This window comes from Calidris pugnax, unplaced genomic scaffold, assembly GCF_001431845.1.
Source record: "Calidris pugnax isolate Ruff unplaced genomic scaffold, ASM143184v1 scaffold208, whole genome shotgun sequence".
In the NCBI taxonomy this organism is placed as follows: Eukaryota; Metazoa; Chordata; class Aves; order Charadriiformes; family Scolopacidae; genus Calidris; species Calidris pugnax.
This window is the reverse complement of record NW_015090967.1, coordinates 662,302-678,195: the sequence shown is the minus strand read 5'-3', so window position 1 is coordinate 678,195 and position 15,894 is coordinate 662,302. Positions and strand designations below refer to the sequence as shown.

The window sequence follows — 15,894 nt, the reverse complement described above, 5'->3', positions numbered from 1 at the left end:
GGGGGGAAGGTATTTGCAGGCTTCATAATCAAACAAGAGCTAGTAGTTTTTGCAATAGTGTGTAGTCCAAAGTGTTCAGATGAGATTCTGAAGCTAACATTCAAGATTTTAAAAAATCAGAGACAGTACAGAGGAGTATCTTGCAAGGCTTTCAAACTGTTTAATGCATGAGGAAGCACTGGAATAATTCTGGTTTGATGGCTTGCAACAGTGCTTGTTGGGCATAGTTACTGTGCTGATGTTATGTCCAGCATTTGCCCAAAAGGAAAGATGCCAATAAAATGATGTATTCATTATATAAGTATTTTAATATGTTTTTATCAATACATGCTGGAATGGATTGCCTGACATTACATTGCAGAATTTTTAAGTCCTACCTTCAGGCAAATCTCATGCTTACTAGCAAAAATGAAAGTGTGAAATGCTTTTTAATGTATATTTAACAACAGATAGTCTAGTGATTACTGATGTGTATTCTCTCTGGATTTTTCCCTTGCTATCAGAAGGCAATGTTAAGAGACAACATTTTTACACATTTATGCTATCTACATCCATCAGATGCTTACTTTTTACATTTTTTTAACTGTCATTTAAAGAAGACTGCAAAAAAGTAATCTCTTAAACCATACCAAGATTGCAAGCTTACAATCAATTGCCAGTAACAGTCCAGTTACGCTTAAAAACAGTGTCCCGAATTCTATCTTCTGATGCAAATTTATTTCAGTATTTTCAGTATTGTTTTCCAGTATTGCTATCATGGGGAAAAAAAAGAACTAAAAAAAAGGAGTAAGGTACAAGTATTATGTGCTATTTTTAAGTCTATTTGCCTTACATTAAAATTTCTTATGAGGTGGCCTATGAGTGACTTCAGTCTTATGTCTGCTTATATTTACGAAGCAAATCCATCAAGTGCATTTATTTAGCTCTTTCTTACAGGGTCATCATTTAATAGCAATTAAGGTGCAATTTTCTGTATTTTACAGTGGAGTGCACGGCAACAGTTCATGTTTTACACTAATGTATACTAAACAGTAGAATTGTCCGTAGACCACTGTTGTTAAAATAAAACTATCAAAAGCATTTTAGATCACAGAGCCCTGTGGTCTACATTTTGTTTGCTCTGCCATCATGAAGCTCAATCCGTTTCTCTGACTGTGACCCTAATTACTATTTTTGCATGGCTGGAAAGTTTGTGTTTTTTGGTCGAGTTCTATTAATGCTGTTTGCATGTTGTTTTTTGAGTTTAGTGTTTCATGTTCAGGCAGCAGAACACCTTCTGTTGAGTTCAATAATTATGCAGAATCAATAAGTTTTTTCTTTGTGTTTTTCTTTGTTGTTTCTTTGATATGGCCTCTAGGATGCTGCAGGCAAGGTGCTGGACCGCTGGGCCATCATGTCCAGGGAAGAAGAGATCATTACCCTTCAGCAGTTCCTGAGATTTGGAGAAACCAAATCCATTGTGGAGCTGATGGCAATTCAAGAAAAAGAAGGGCAGGCTGTGGCTGTGCCATCTTCAAAGACAGATTCAGATATAAGGACTTTTATTGAGAGCAATAATCGCACCAGGAGCCCAAGTCTCCTTGCTCACCTGGAGAATAGCAACCCTTCCAGCATTCATCATTTTGAAAACATCCCGAATAGCCTTGCATTCCTGCTTCCATTCCAGTACATAAATCCAGTCTCTGCTCCACTGCTGGGGCTGCCTCCAAACGGCCTCCTGCTGGAACAGCCGGCAATGAGGCTCCGTGAACCAAGCCTTACGACCCAAAATGAATATAATGAGAGCAGTGAATCCGAAGTTTCCCCTACGCCTTTCAAGAACGAGCAAGCATCCAGCAGGAATGCTTTGACCAGCATCACAAATGTTGAGCCCAAAACTGAGCCAGCCTGTGTCTCTCCTGTCCAGACGCCTACACCTGTCAATGATTTATCAAAACCAGAACACACTAAAAGCTCGTTCCGCATTCACAGAATGAGGAGAATGGGGTCGGCCTCCAGGAAGGGAAGAGTGTTTTGTAATGCGTGTGGCAAAACGTTTTATGACAAAGGTACTCTTAAAATCCACTACAATGCCGTTCACCTGAAAATCAAGCACCGGTGCACTATTGAGGGCTGCAACATGGTCTTCAGCTCCCTCAGAAGCCGCAATCGCCACAGTGCTAACCCCAATCCCCGGCTCCACATGCCTATGCTAAGAAATAATCGCGACAAAGATCTAATTCGTGCTACATCAGGTGCTGCCACTCCAGTCATAGCAAGTACGAAGTCCAACCTAACTTTAACAAGCCCTGGGCGACCACCGATGGGGTTTACCACTCCTCCTCTAGATCCTGTACTACAGAACCCTCTTCCAAGTCAACTGGTGTTCCCGGCTTTAAAGACTGTACAACCTGTTCCTCCTTTTTACAGAAATTTACTTACTCCTGGAGAAATGGTGAGTCCTCCAACCTCACTCCCTACCAGTCCAATAATACCAGCAGTGAGTGGCATGGAGCATCCTCCTCCTCCTCCTTCAGAGTCATCATTACCTTCAGTGCTGATGCCCACCCCAGAGCCTAATGCTGACCTTGCCCCCAAGAAGAAGCCAAGGAAGTCGAGCATGCCAGTTAAAATTGAAAAGGAAGTTATTGATACTGCCGATGAGTTTGATGATGAGGACGAAGAGGTGAATGACAACAGCACGATGGTGAATGACATTGGTCATGACAATCACTGCCATTCCCAGGAGGAAATGAGCCCAGGCCTGTCTGTGAAAGACTTCTCCAAAAGTGACAGAAGCAGATGCATTTCCAGACCAGACATAAGAAGGGCAGACAGCATGACATCAGAAGACCAGGAGCATGAGAGAGACTATGAAAATGAGTCAGAGTCATCAGAGCCCAAATTGTGTGAGGAATCCATGGAAGGCGATGATCGCCTCCACGAACCTGGTGAAAAATCTATGATGCACACTGACAGACCAGATGAAAACCACAATGACTCTTCCAACCAGGATGTCATTAAAGTGAAAGAAGAGTATACAGATCCTACATATGATATGTTCTACATGAGCCAATATGGACTTTACAATGGAGGCAGTGCCAGTATGGCTGCCCTTCATGAAAGTTTCGCCTCTACATTCAACTACAGCAGCCCTCAGAAGTTCTCTCCAGAAGGGGAAATGTGCTCCAGCCCAGACCCCAAGATCTGCTATGTGTGCAAGAAAAGTTTCAAGAGTTCCTACAGTGTGAAGCTTCACTACAGAAACGTTCATTTAAAAGAGATGCATGTCTGCACAGTGGCTGGCTGTAATGCTGCGTTCCCATCACGGAGAAGCAGAGACAGGTCAGTAAATATTAATTGATTTTCTACATTATTAAATGTGTTGAATTATGTAAGAATAGGCAGTTTAGGATATACGAAGAAATAGAGAGATGCACAGTAATGACAAGTGACAATTGTGTTCCCATGACACTGAGAGAGTTTTATCACCTTAGGATCTTCATTGTTGCTTGGCATTCAGAATAGTATATTTTGTGCCATTCTCTTAAGTGACTGGCTAGATAACAAATGTCATTATTCTTTCTGTGTGCCTGTGAACATGTGTATTGTACTTTTGTTTATAAGCTGCAGCTTTTATTACATTTATTTTCTTCTCCCTGCAGCTTTTAAAACAAGAAAAGCTTCTATTTAATGTATAGTAAATTATACACAACAAAAATATCTTCATGCATGCATATCAAAACATAGAACTAGGAAGGAGGGGAAGGATGGACGGTTGGATGAATGGATGGAGAGAGAGAACGGAAGGACTGGAATAAAACAATGATTTCCATCCCCACAGGATCATATAAAAGCAAACAGGAAGCATTAGAAGATTATTCTTTCCTCTCTTCAATTTTTAAAACTAGCTGCTATGTTGTATGAGGAACAAGTAAATATTAAGAAATTAGATATCTCTCTTTAATAGAGCTTGTACACCTTTCTATCCACTATGGTCATTTAGTCTAATTTTTTCTTTTCTTTTCTACGTTGAGCAACTCCCTTCTCCACTGATGGGAATTATGCACACTTAGAAGAGGCTAGACCCCTACATATTTTTAAGATCATCAAGGGTATATTCTGCTGGCCCTTCAGATCACATCATGCCCTAGCTATGCTGCGTCAATACTGAAACAGTTTGGCTTAAACAGAAGCAGCTGGTCCTTAAACTCTTGGGTTTGGGGTTTTTTTTTAATACGCTATTCTTTTTGATTCCTGAGGAAAATGTAATATAAATGGAATTTGTCAAGGTGGTAGGATAACAGTTATTTCATACTTGTGGATAAAAGTTCTTGCATGTGATGATGATCGTATTATCACATAACAAAATATTTCTGGTTCATGAAGTGATGGTGAGATTGGGTCATCTCTTCTCTACTTGTGTTTCATATTTTTTCATTAAGTTGTAAATATTCAGCAGACACAAGATGGAAATTAAACCTCGCTAAACATTTCATACACCACATTTTTTTTTTCCACATTGAAGTTGATGTGGCTTAAAAGTGAATATATCATGTCATATAAAATGAAAACAAGTTAGTGTTGATGATACTGAGGAGCCAAAATTCACTATTTTGATGGAGATACCAGTCCCCAGATATCTCACCCTGTTACCACTAAAAATCCACTAAACAGAAAAATAGGAATATATATAAAAATACAACCTCAAAAGAGCTAAGAAAGACAATCTAGAAAGTTTGCATTTCAGTAGGATGAAACAGCTGAACATGAAGCAGGTAAAACTAAATTAAGACTCCCTTCTTGTGTTATCCAAATAGCTTTTATGAGACTTGAGTTTGACAAGGTAAGCATGTGAGTAAATGGCATAATCTACACTGAGTTTAGATGTGTGCAACCCCTTTCAGTTCCTGAAATTGCACAGGTTTTGTTAGTCAATAATTTGGCTTGTTTGGTGTTTCCTCAAGTGAATTATGAAAAGTCAGTCATGTACTAAGCAAAACAGCTTTGTATTCAGCATGTGAAGCAAGAAGCAGCTAGCTTTAGGATTTGGAATTTTATGTAATATATTAAATTTCATCAGGAATCCATTGATAGATCATGCTAATAAGAAAGTTACCATAGTAGAGATTTATATGTTCTAAGAAAGAGATGACTGTGATGACATACACAAAATAATTCTGAGACAAGGACATTAAAAACAGGTGCATCGTGAACTCTGTAGGATACTCCTATTAAGCTTATTGAAAGCAAGCCATAAAATAAAAGTCAGATTCAGGAACTTAAAATGTAGGCTGCATATTTAAAGATAAAATTACTATTTACGCATCATTTTGAGTTGTGTAAAGTACAAGACTATCTTTTTATATCATCCAACTAATAACATTCAGAAGATGTTTCAGTTATGTGTTGCACTTGGAACAAAAGAAATTCTTAGACATATTATATCCTTTAATTGCAAAGATTTGAGTGGTTATACACTTCAAAATATTCAAAGGTGTGGTATAGTTTCTGTGTCCATCCAGGCTTGATGATTTTCTAAGTTCATTAGCACTCCTGATTTGCAACAGTTGTCTGGAATTGCCTTGAAAGAACCAAGTAACACCCTCATGGTTCTTGATAATTCTTTCAGATACTTGAGCAGGAAACATCTTTAAAACTAATGGGCTATCTATTCTTATCCATAAGTGCAATGTCTAGGAATGTGCAGAAATGAAAGCATATGTACAGCATATAAAAGAAAATGGATGAAAGATTTAAGTAAACATTTTAAATGTTACTTTGTAATACTTCCTCAGAAAAAGAAGGTTTTTCAAAAATAAAGTTAGGAAGTAAAAATTTTGTGGGCTTTTTTGGGAGGTGTTTTTTTTTCTTTGCAAACTGTTTAATTGCCCTAAAGATTTTTCCATTCAGTTTGGTTTTATTTTTTGCTGGTATTCCTTTTGAATATATGCATTTGTTTTAGAGACAGTAATTACCTAACTGTATAATTTCTAGCTTTCCAGATTATGGAGAGCACCTCAAAGATAACTGGATAACTAAATTAATAGCATTGCAAAGTGAGAACTTCTTCCAGCCACTTAAATCAATTTCACTTAAAAGCTCAGAAACATGTTGCTATTAATTGCTGTAGAAGAAATAAAAAATAGCTAGCTAAAGCACACAATAATGATTCCTGGATAATATTTGTCATGCAGTGTTTTTCCATTTTAGACACATTATAAAAATGTGTGTGATTTGCTTGTGTTGTGAGTCACACTAGCTAGAGAAGCTTAGAATTTCCTTGCTTTGAAAATGAAAATTAAATAATTTTTTCAATACTATCTTCTTAATGAAATTAGAATTCTAGCTATCCCATAACCTATAGAGTCTTATGATATTATTTTTATTTTTAGTGATTTTATTAATCATATTCTGGTATTGTATCAGTAGTATTAATCCTGTTAGAACTAGTTAGAGGTCTAAAACTCATAACTCTAGTTATGTTCAAAAAGACAATACAAACTTATGTGGAGATAAATAACATTGGTTTTGTTTAGACACATCTGATGTGGCTTCAGACCTTTTCCAGTGCAATTCTAGTTAATCAAAGTTTTGACTATATTCCCCCTGCCCTGTACATACACAAAACTCAAAAACCAGTGAGTATTGTAAAATGAGCTTTGCAAGGGTGGGGTTATGATACAAACCACTGGTTACCAGAGGCAGCAGATCATGTTAGGAGCAAACACAGTCAGCTTTGACTGAAGGAGGGTTTTTTATCCGTGTCACAGCTGCAACCCTCCGTTGTGGAATGCAGCCGGTAGGGATGACTAAATCCACGTCCACCATTCCTACATCAATTGTGCCAAGGTCAACTCCTGTATAAATATCCTTCTGCCAGAAAGGTTGGAATATCTTCTGAGATCTTTGACTGAATACTGCCATTCTTTGTAAATTAGGGTCAAGATAACCAGAAGATTCAGGAGTCCCACCTCAAACATGTTGTTTCAACACAGGGCAGAGCAAGCACAGCAGAGTCCCAGTGCTTACTGTTAAGGACCCAGTAATTCTGTTTTCCTTCTAGACAATATTGCTTTTGAATAGTCAAGCTCCACTGAGCCTAGATTTTGTTTGAAAGGGCCTATTTTCATCGCCTTCTGAGCTGCAAGCAGCATCACTCATCGAATCAGCCTTATGTATACCTACGTCTTTTGATCTTCTCCCCAAATAGAGAAATCTTTCTGTCTTTTCCTGTAAGCACTACACTTGTGAAAACCACTTTTTTTTTTTTTCCATTGTTACACCAGCTGCTCCCTGAATTAGCTGTTAATCCATGTTTCCGTATTTACTTCAGATGTCCTTTCTTCTGAAGACAAGATGTTCAGGCTACGTCTTGTTGCAAGAAGCCAATGGAGAGTAAATAGGAAAAGAGACCATATTAAAAATTATGTCAGTGGTCAGAAGCAATGCCATAAGCCTCCTTTGGAACAGAAAGACATCTTTTCCAAATAATTTTTTAGAGGGAAAAGGGAGAGAAGGGAAGACGATAAGTTCCCGTGAGAACTGTGCACTTGAATGGAAAGAATTGTCCTTGTAAAGTGAATTCTCTCTGGACTCAGAGGAGGTCTGTCCTGTGAGTGTGGAGAAGGCCCTGTGGCCCTGGTGGTTAGATTCCTCTGGGATTGACTTCCCAGCCTGATCTGGGAGTCCTACCCTAGTAGATACTGACTTTGCCTTACAAAGACATAGGTGTGGCTGGTCCTTGAAGCCAGCACTGAGGTATGGCTGATCAGGGGCTGATCCTGAGCTGTGGATGAGACATACAGATGGCAGGAGGGAATAGTTGTTTCCTGTCCAAAGAGGACAGAAATTCCAAAATTTCATCTAAGAGTCTGTGTTGGAGAGCACGTACAGAGGTTAAGGTCTGGAAGGTAAAACTTAAATCACCTGGGCTTATTTCTGGCTCTGACCCTTAAGAACCAAGAATTTAGGGGTCTAAAACACTGATGAAACAGAATGCAGCTGGACCTTCTGCCTTTACTAAGTCTTGTTGAGAAGCTACTGTCAGATCTTAAGGAGAAATACAGCCATCTTCTCTGTCAGCCTTAGTGCATGCCAAATCCCCATTTCTCCCCAGTGCTTGCATTCTTAAAGTCTGTGTTTCTTAAGCTAGGACACAGCATTAGTAACAGTATGTTACCACATTTTCCTTTCTCTCAATGTATGCAAAATAAATGAATTCTCAGTGTACCTCTTCAGAGGAACAAAGCAAGAACATTTCACTTTGTCTTTCTGTTGCTAAAGTAGGACTATTAATTGCTCAGGTTTGTCTTTAAATTTTCTCACAAAGTGAGCATGTGTGTGTGTGTGTGTGTTCCACAATATGGGAGAGGTGATGGAGCTCCATGAATTAATTTAAAAACAAAATAATATCTGCTCAGGGTGACTTATAAATAAATATGAGGCAACTATTGGTGCCAAGTGTGATCATGCCACTTGATTGCTAGTTAAATCAGTCCAGATTTAAACATGTAAACTCCTTGATTTGTATGGAGTAAGACATCTGTAGGTGGTTTATTAAAACCTGCTGATGTCTCCAGAACTAAATTTGTGCAGATATAGGCCTCTGGGTAGCTGTATTGAAAAAGCAGAGACATACTTTTTGTCTGGTTACCTGACTTCCAGCCCTGTACAGGTGTGCTTGAATAAATTAACATCAGTTACCTATGATGAGCCACTGCATACATTATCAAGGGAGGTGAAGATGTGAGAAAGCTGCTACCTGCCTCCTGTTATCACCTGCTTGACACAACAGCACCCATTTTTTCATCATCCTACTATGCTTGGAATCTTCTACAGATAACATTGTAGAGAATTATTTTCTATAAATGAATTCAATTTTAGGAACAGATAACTCCAAGAAATATGATATTTCACACCAGTCCACCATAACTATTGCTTTATTTCCCCTGATATAATTAGCTGTCCTACACAGGTTGAATTTCCTTCAGTAAGAACAAGGAAATCAGGTTTTAAGACATTAGGTATTTGATGAACCATTTGTCAGGAGAAAAAAGGGCTATTTTATAAATTTTTAAAAATATAAACGTATTTACATCTACATATGATATGTATCATACGTATATGATGCAATTCATGAAGAGACTAGCTGCATATCCAGTACAATTGTATGAACCATTAGGTTTTCTCTCACAGATTAACTAAAAATGACACAATGTGTGTCATTGCTAATGTTCACATAACTCTTCTTTACCCAACAGAACCTGGATTATAGAGAAACATTTTGTGCCAAACCTCTTCCATGAGTAGGCATGTTGAACATAGACGGCCTGTCACGTTGCACACTCACCAATGTGAACAAGAGAAGGATAATTAAAACCAGAACGTATAGAACTAATTTCTACATAAAATCTCTTTTTTTATTTAAAAGAAAAGATATAAATTAAAACAAGCCCTACAGAGGCTAGTTCTGGCATATAGAAGGGTCTTTTCCAACTATACAATATTCATTTGGTTTGGGTTTGAGTTGGAGGGTGTTGGTTGTTTTTCAAAACGATCTGCTGCCTTCATTATCTTGTTGTCTTTTGATACACAAAGTGCTATCACTTGAGAGTGAGAGTACAGTTTCTTGTGCAGTGCAAGAAGACTAATTTTTGTGTGAACTTGTGAAATAAGTCAAGGTCTTTTCAGTGCCCTGAAAAGTTTATTTTAATAAAGTGCTACACCCAGATTAAGATAGTTGGTAAGCATAAGTAAAGCATTGAAAATACTAGCCAAAAGCAAAACATGCATTGAGCAGTATTTTCCCCTGGCATGCTTTGTGACAAATTGTGTTTAATTTGTTTTGTCCAAGTTTCCTGTGCAGGTTCTGTGTGCTTTATGTTTGCTGAAAGGGAATATTTGGGAAGACAGGACTAGGAACATGAATGCTTATTTATAATTTCCTGCTTGCCCCTAGGTTCCTAGGAAATAACTGGAAGAACCAAAACTCTTCTCCAGAGAGTGGGAGAAAATTGAGTGTTTTCCACTTTACTGAGTAAATGTAAAGCTGTTCCCTGTATACAGAGACGTCCCATCTTCCCCAGAGTATTTTGGAAGTGGGGTAAACAAAACATCTACCTACGTTAATTCCTGCAGAGAAAGGCTCTAGCTGTTCTTTTAAACTTAACAGCAGAAGACTATAAGATTTCTGCTACAGTGGAGGAAGCTGTACTTTACAGATACAAGATAGCGCCAGGGCACTACTCCCCAAAGCCTGGATGCGTGGAAATGGAACAAGACACTGCAGCCCAAGAGATGTAGTACTCTTGGGTGGAGGAGCCTGGGGAGAAATAAGGAAAGGGAGAGGGAGATACATCTGTGGCAGGAATAGCTGTGTGTTTACTGCCCTTTTGTGTTACAGCTCTTGGTGAAGGTGAGACACACTAAGTAGGCAGGTAAATGCCATCATACATACATACATGATACATTCATTAGCTGTGCTTGTCTGTCTGAAAGGAGAAACTGTCACCTGAAAAGGCAAACTTTAAATCTTATGGTCTAACCAAAGATTACTTGTGGATGAGGCCATTTTCTTTTCTCTTAATGATGATGATCCCCCTAGATTCGAGCCATTTCCTTCATTAGTACGTGAACTGAGTGACTGTGCTGGAGCATAGGCTAATTCAGACTAAGTTTGCCTGACAGTAAGAAAACTGGTGAGGCAAGTTCTAGAAATGACCTAGAGAAAAAATAGCCCAGAAGGGGAAAATATTACCAGGTGTAGATGACTTCAAATAGCTACAACACTGTTTTGGAGGATTATGTGCAGCCTTGTCAGTATAGATATACTAAGGTAGACAGAAGTAGACATGGTCCACAGTTGGCCTCATCCCAAAGATAGTCATTCCTAGGGTTTGTGATGTCACAGGGTGTTTTTTTGGAGTAGAATTATGTAGCAGGCAATCAGTGTAGTAAAACATAGCTCATTTGGGTTCCTATTGCATTGCTTTTTGACAAGATAGGTCTTGGCTAGTGGACTCAGGTAGATTGGATAAGAATTACAGGGAGCTTTTTGCTGTAGCCCCTGATGTCTGAGGCACTGGCCTGAAGGTGGGTTTGCAACAAACAGACAAGAGGGGGATGTTTTGCATTGGAGTATGTCTTAGTAAAAAGATGTTACTCGAAAATATTTGGCAATTTATGGGCCCTGGGGAAAAGAAAACCCCAAATCCAACCTCTCTAAATCTGGGACACCTTTTCATGGTTATACAAGTTGCTAGTGGTGAGCAAATATGACAGGGAGTAATAGCAACTCCATAAAGTAGAGCCTATATTTGCAGGAATATACTGCGCAGTTAGAAACTGTTAAGGGGAAAAAAACGGGACTGCTGACTACTCACCTAAGGGCAATGCTGGAGGAAGAGATGCAGAGTTATCGATGAGAATTAAATACTCAGCAGTGTGAAGGAGAGTCTATATAGGCACTGCAAGTGCACTGCAAGGTACTTTTCACAGCTTTTCACTACCTCTTAATCCTGACCTGCAGTACTCACAGTCTTCTTTCCTTTGCCTCTCTGCAGGCAAGATGGCCAGCTGTGCCACACGTCAGGTACCACTATTTGTGATGCTATGCTGTAGGTACTACAGTAGAAACCGCTCGTTCCCATTGGGCAGGTACACATGAAACATTCCCAATGGCACTAGTAATGCCTCAGATGGTCTGTCAGGACTTGAGGTAACAGAGGAATATCTCAGGTGCGATACCACTTACGGCTCTTCACATGTTGACCTTTTAATGGCAAACACTGGATATTTCCTGACAGAAGTTTTGAGCCTACCACGTCTAAAGAAAATCTAAAGCTTTAAGTAGGGCTTCCTACTTCCCAGCAACATCTTTTAAACGAGCAGTTTGCCTTCTGTTAAGCAAGTTTTTCTTTTTTTTTTTTTTTCTTTTAATTAAGAGCTCATTTCACATTTAAGCTTGCCCTAAAAAGCATTACTTAAAAAGATCTGTCTAAGAAATAATTTAACATTTTTGCCATAAGGCACCTGCAAGCTTCATATAAATGGACCTGGAAGAGAAATGAAAGACTTTTAGATCTGCCAAAAATGTACACTGTCATAAAAAAGAAAGGATTGCAGGACTTTGTTGGCATTGTGTATAAAATGTAAAATGGTTCATTTTGTATGGGGGAGAGTGGGAGGAAAGAAAGAAAGGATGGGATTGTAATAAGAAGATACTTTTTGCTGTCACTTTGGTTTTGGGGGGTTTTTGTGGGCTTTTTTTTAAGAGAAAGGACAAAAAAAAAAAAAACCCTGAACTGCATGTCCATGTCATATATGAATCTGAAACATAAGCTGTAAATTGTAGGTTTTATAAGTTGTTATTTCCAATGTTACTGATTTTGATTCTAGTGCTTTACAAACTTTATTGCTTATTTTATTAACTAGGGAAAAGTGTTGCCTGCTTCCAGTTCAATACATTTTTTTTCCTTTCTCTCCCTCTTCCTCCCTCTCTCTCCCTCTCTCTCTCCTTTTCTTTGTTATTCCAAAATAAAAAAGCAATTACACTGCAGCCACTTACAACTGAAAATACAATCGGGACATAGTTAATTTTGCTGCCCATAAATCTTACATTGTATTTTTGTGTCTAACGCACAAAAATGTGGAAATAAAAATAGCCCAAACATGTATATATGTGTGTGTGTCTGTGGATGCATGTACTAAAGGAAAGACCTATATATAACTTTGTTGGTAGATAAAGATCTAAAAATATAATGGATAGAAATACTTGGATTCCCACTTAGAAAAGGTAAATGAGCCCTTGTTTCAAGAAGAAGATGCACACAGATGATATATTATGCAAAGCTGAGAATCAAGCTTTCATGAGGGGAGGAGGCAGGCCTTGGCAGGAAGGGTAACAGATCCTGTGCTGGACGGCTCTCAGGTCTGATAGCCAGATAGGGGAGCAGCACTAATTCCGCAGCCTTTTTAGTCTGTTCTGTCACAGAAGGGGCACTGCAGGGTCAGTCAGCTCACTAGTAATTGTGTTTTACAGACTTCTAAAGCAATTGGCTCAGTCAGTCCCAATTCAATAAAAGTGGAGAGTGAGAGTGAGAGCACTTTTGTTCTATTTTTTACTTGAAATTATTTCATTCAGCAGTCTGTCTTTTTTATTACCAGTATTTGACATTAGCACTCCAAGCTATATTAGCATCCATTTCAGCAGTTCAGTAATGGTATTAAAAAAACACTTAACTTCAACGGTGAATGGTTGTATGACAGTACCATAAAAATCCACATTAAAAAAAAAACTTATGTATTTGTCCCTGCAAATTATTTTTCACTTGTTTAACCACTTCAAAACTACACTCTCTTGACTGGTGTTCGCAAGAGCTCTAGCAGCAGGGAAGGCTTGTAAAGGAGCTGAGAATCTACTGCAGCCACAATGGCATAAAGGGAAAAATGAAGACATTTAAAAAAGGAACATGCAAGCTTACGAACACGCACAAGAAAGACCTCTCATTTTGGGTGGGTGCCTGTCATTCATCAACTGAAGTAAGATTTTAAACTCAAATCACTCAAGGTAAAATCTTTGGCATCTACCACATTTCTGGGATTTAATTTTGAACCCAGCATTCTCCAAGCTTGGGATGGCAGCCTAACTATCTTGGCACTGCAGCACACTCATAAACGACTGCATTAGGTTCTAAATTTTGATTAAACATTCTGTAATTAATCAATGGTAGACATGAAGCAGTTGGCAAGGTCCAGAGCTGCAAAATGTTTAAGACATAAAACATTACAAAGTAATTAGAATGTGCTCCTTCAAGAGAAGGATTGCCTTCAATAAAGAGGTAAATGATAGCATCATGTTTATTGTGGACGTAGGCAGCCAGTGCAATATGATAAACTGCAGGAGATACACATATCAGTAATCATCCACATTATTAGTGTCATTAATCATAATTCTAAAAATATGACAGCAGCAGCCAACTTTTTGACCAATTTTGCCTCTGCCTGTTGGCCGTTATAACTTCACTAATAGACTGCAGAGCTCCTGTGCGTGGCAGTTTGCATTGAGAATAGAAGGTTAATTATATTTGAGCTGCTGATTCCTTCTCTCCTCGGAAAAGACTGAGCACTTTGACAATCCCAGGAGCTCACTGCTGTTAAACCAGTAAAAGTACTTTATTGAAATTTTCTTTGTTGGTCAGGAATGAGTAGATGTTTCAAATGAGATATAAGCGCCAGGCTGGGACGGCCGCTAATGTTTCTTCCAAAATAATCCTTGGACAGCAAGCTGAACTCATACTTCCCTTAGATATCTTTGCACAGTCTCTTGTGGATGGGTAAAAAGTTGAGAATTTAATAACCGCTGACAATAGTATGTATGGAAGAATCTCAGAGGATTGAAATTACTGAAGAGTTGGGGCGTCAGTGAAGGGAGGTTATAGGATAATCAGCTATCAGTTGACCTGAATGGGGTACTTATTTAGTAATGTAAAATTACTAATAGAGAAACCCTGTTGAAGTGCCACATCATATTTAGTTTCACAGTTCCTCTGGCATTATATGGATAAAACCAGAATTTTTAGACAAACAAAGCAGTGGGAATGAAAATTACCATTGCGTTGTGACCAAAAGAAATGGTTTACATATTTGCTGTGGAACCTGAAATCGTACAAAACTACCCCTGGATTTGAGAGTTTATTATGAATTTGAACTTATAATGCAATCAGCAAAGAGTCTATGAATTTTCTAAGCAAATAATGAGATAACGTGTTGCTATGGATCAGTATCTGGGAGAAAAGAATTGGTTTCAAAGCAGGATTGGGGAAAGCTAGCTGTTCTGAGTGAGTTTTATCTTGTATATGCTTACTGAAACTTGAAACTGAGTAAAATTCATGAGTGGGATGCTGAGCTGAAGGGACTGTTTGCATAAAATCTGCAAACTTATATTTTACATGACTATTGTAACAGTAAAATAAAATGAGAGGTTAAACCTTCTGATTACAAAACTTGGATCATGTAACATTTAGATGACTTAGGTTTGAAAAGAAATGCTAATTCATGCAGTTTGGCAAAGAGATTCTACCTGGATGTCGCCTCGGTACCTCTTAAGGGGAAGTACACCGTGTGTGAAGGACCAGCGAAGTACCTCAACACACAGGAGAGGAGGACCTAATGAATGACTGCCACGCAGGGCCTGGTGTGAATCGTCTGCACAGGGATAAATTTTTCTGTAGAGAATGTATAGATTATAGAAACAGCTTATGGCAGTTGGACTGTTTGTCAATGGTGCTGAACACCTGTCATTTCCATTGAAGGACTTTGTCATACAATGATGACCTTCTCGTGCGTGTAACATTACCACACTGAGTTAGTTCACGTAGGAAATATTCTGTCAGATAAATCTTTTTATTCTAAACTTTCTCCACCAGTCCGGATATTAGACAAGAGTGCTGGCTATTTTGTAATGAGTCTGTTTTGCTTCCAGGCAGCTAGTAAAGTGAGAGGTTGAAGTGTTGCAACACAATTTTGATCGTTTCTGAGTAACTTTGGCAAGTACACCAGTGGTTGTGCTTTTTGTTTGTAATATCTTTTGATCTTTAATGGACAACAATAGTAATATATTAAGAGTGCGACATGACCTCGATGCTTCTGAGCACACACAGCTGTTGTGAAAGTGTAATTCTGTTCACACCGTAAGGACCGTCTCACTAAACACCTCAACAGGTATGTACTGAATTATTGGGCCTTTCAAGAATCCTGAACCTGTCAGATTTTACATTAAAAATTATTTGGTAGCAGGCATTGCCATCAGATATCAGTTCCACATTTAACCTGAGTATTTGCTCACACAGTCGGCTCTCCTGCCTCCCCAAATGCCATCTTGGTATTAACATTTTTTATGCATTCCACAGTGAT

The 15,894-nt window shown here is 38.5% G+C and overlaps 1 protein-coding gene across 2 annotated transcripts in view; it reads left to right on the top strand.

The window, feature by feature from the left end:
- Positions 1 to 15,894, top strand: part of BNC2 (basonuclin 2) — a 246,290-nt gene that overhangs the window by 214,678 nt on the left and 15,718 nt on the right. For both annotated transcript variants that reach the window (XM_014952615.1, XM_014952614.1), the window contains exon 4: positions 1,358 to 3,324. In XM_014952615.1, the coding sequence (XP_014808101.1) occupies positions 1,358 to 3,324 (1,967 nt within the window). The remainder of the gene's footprint in view (positions 1 to 1,357; positions 3,325 to 15,894) is intronic.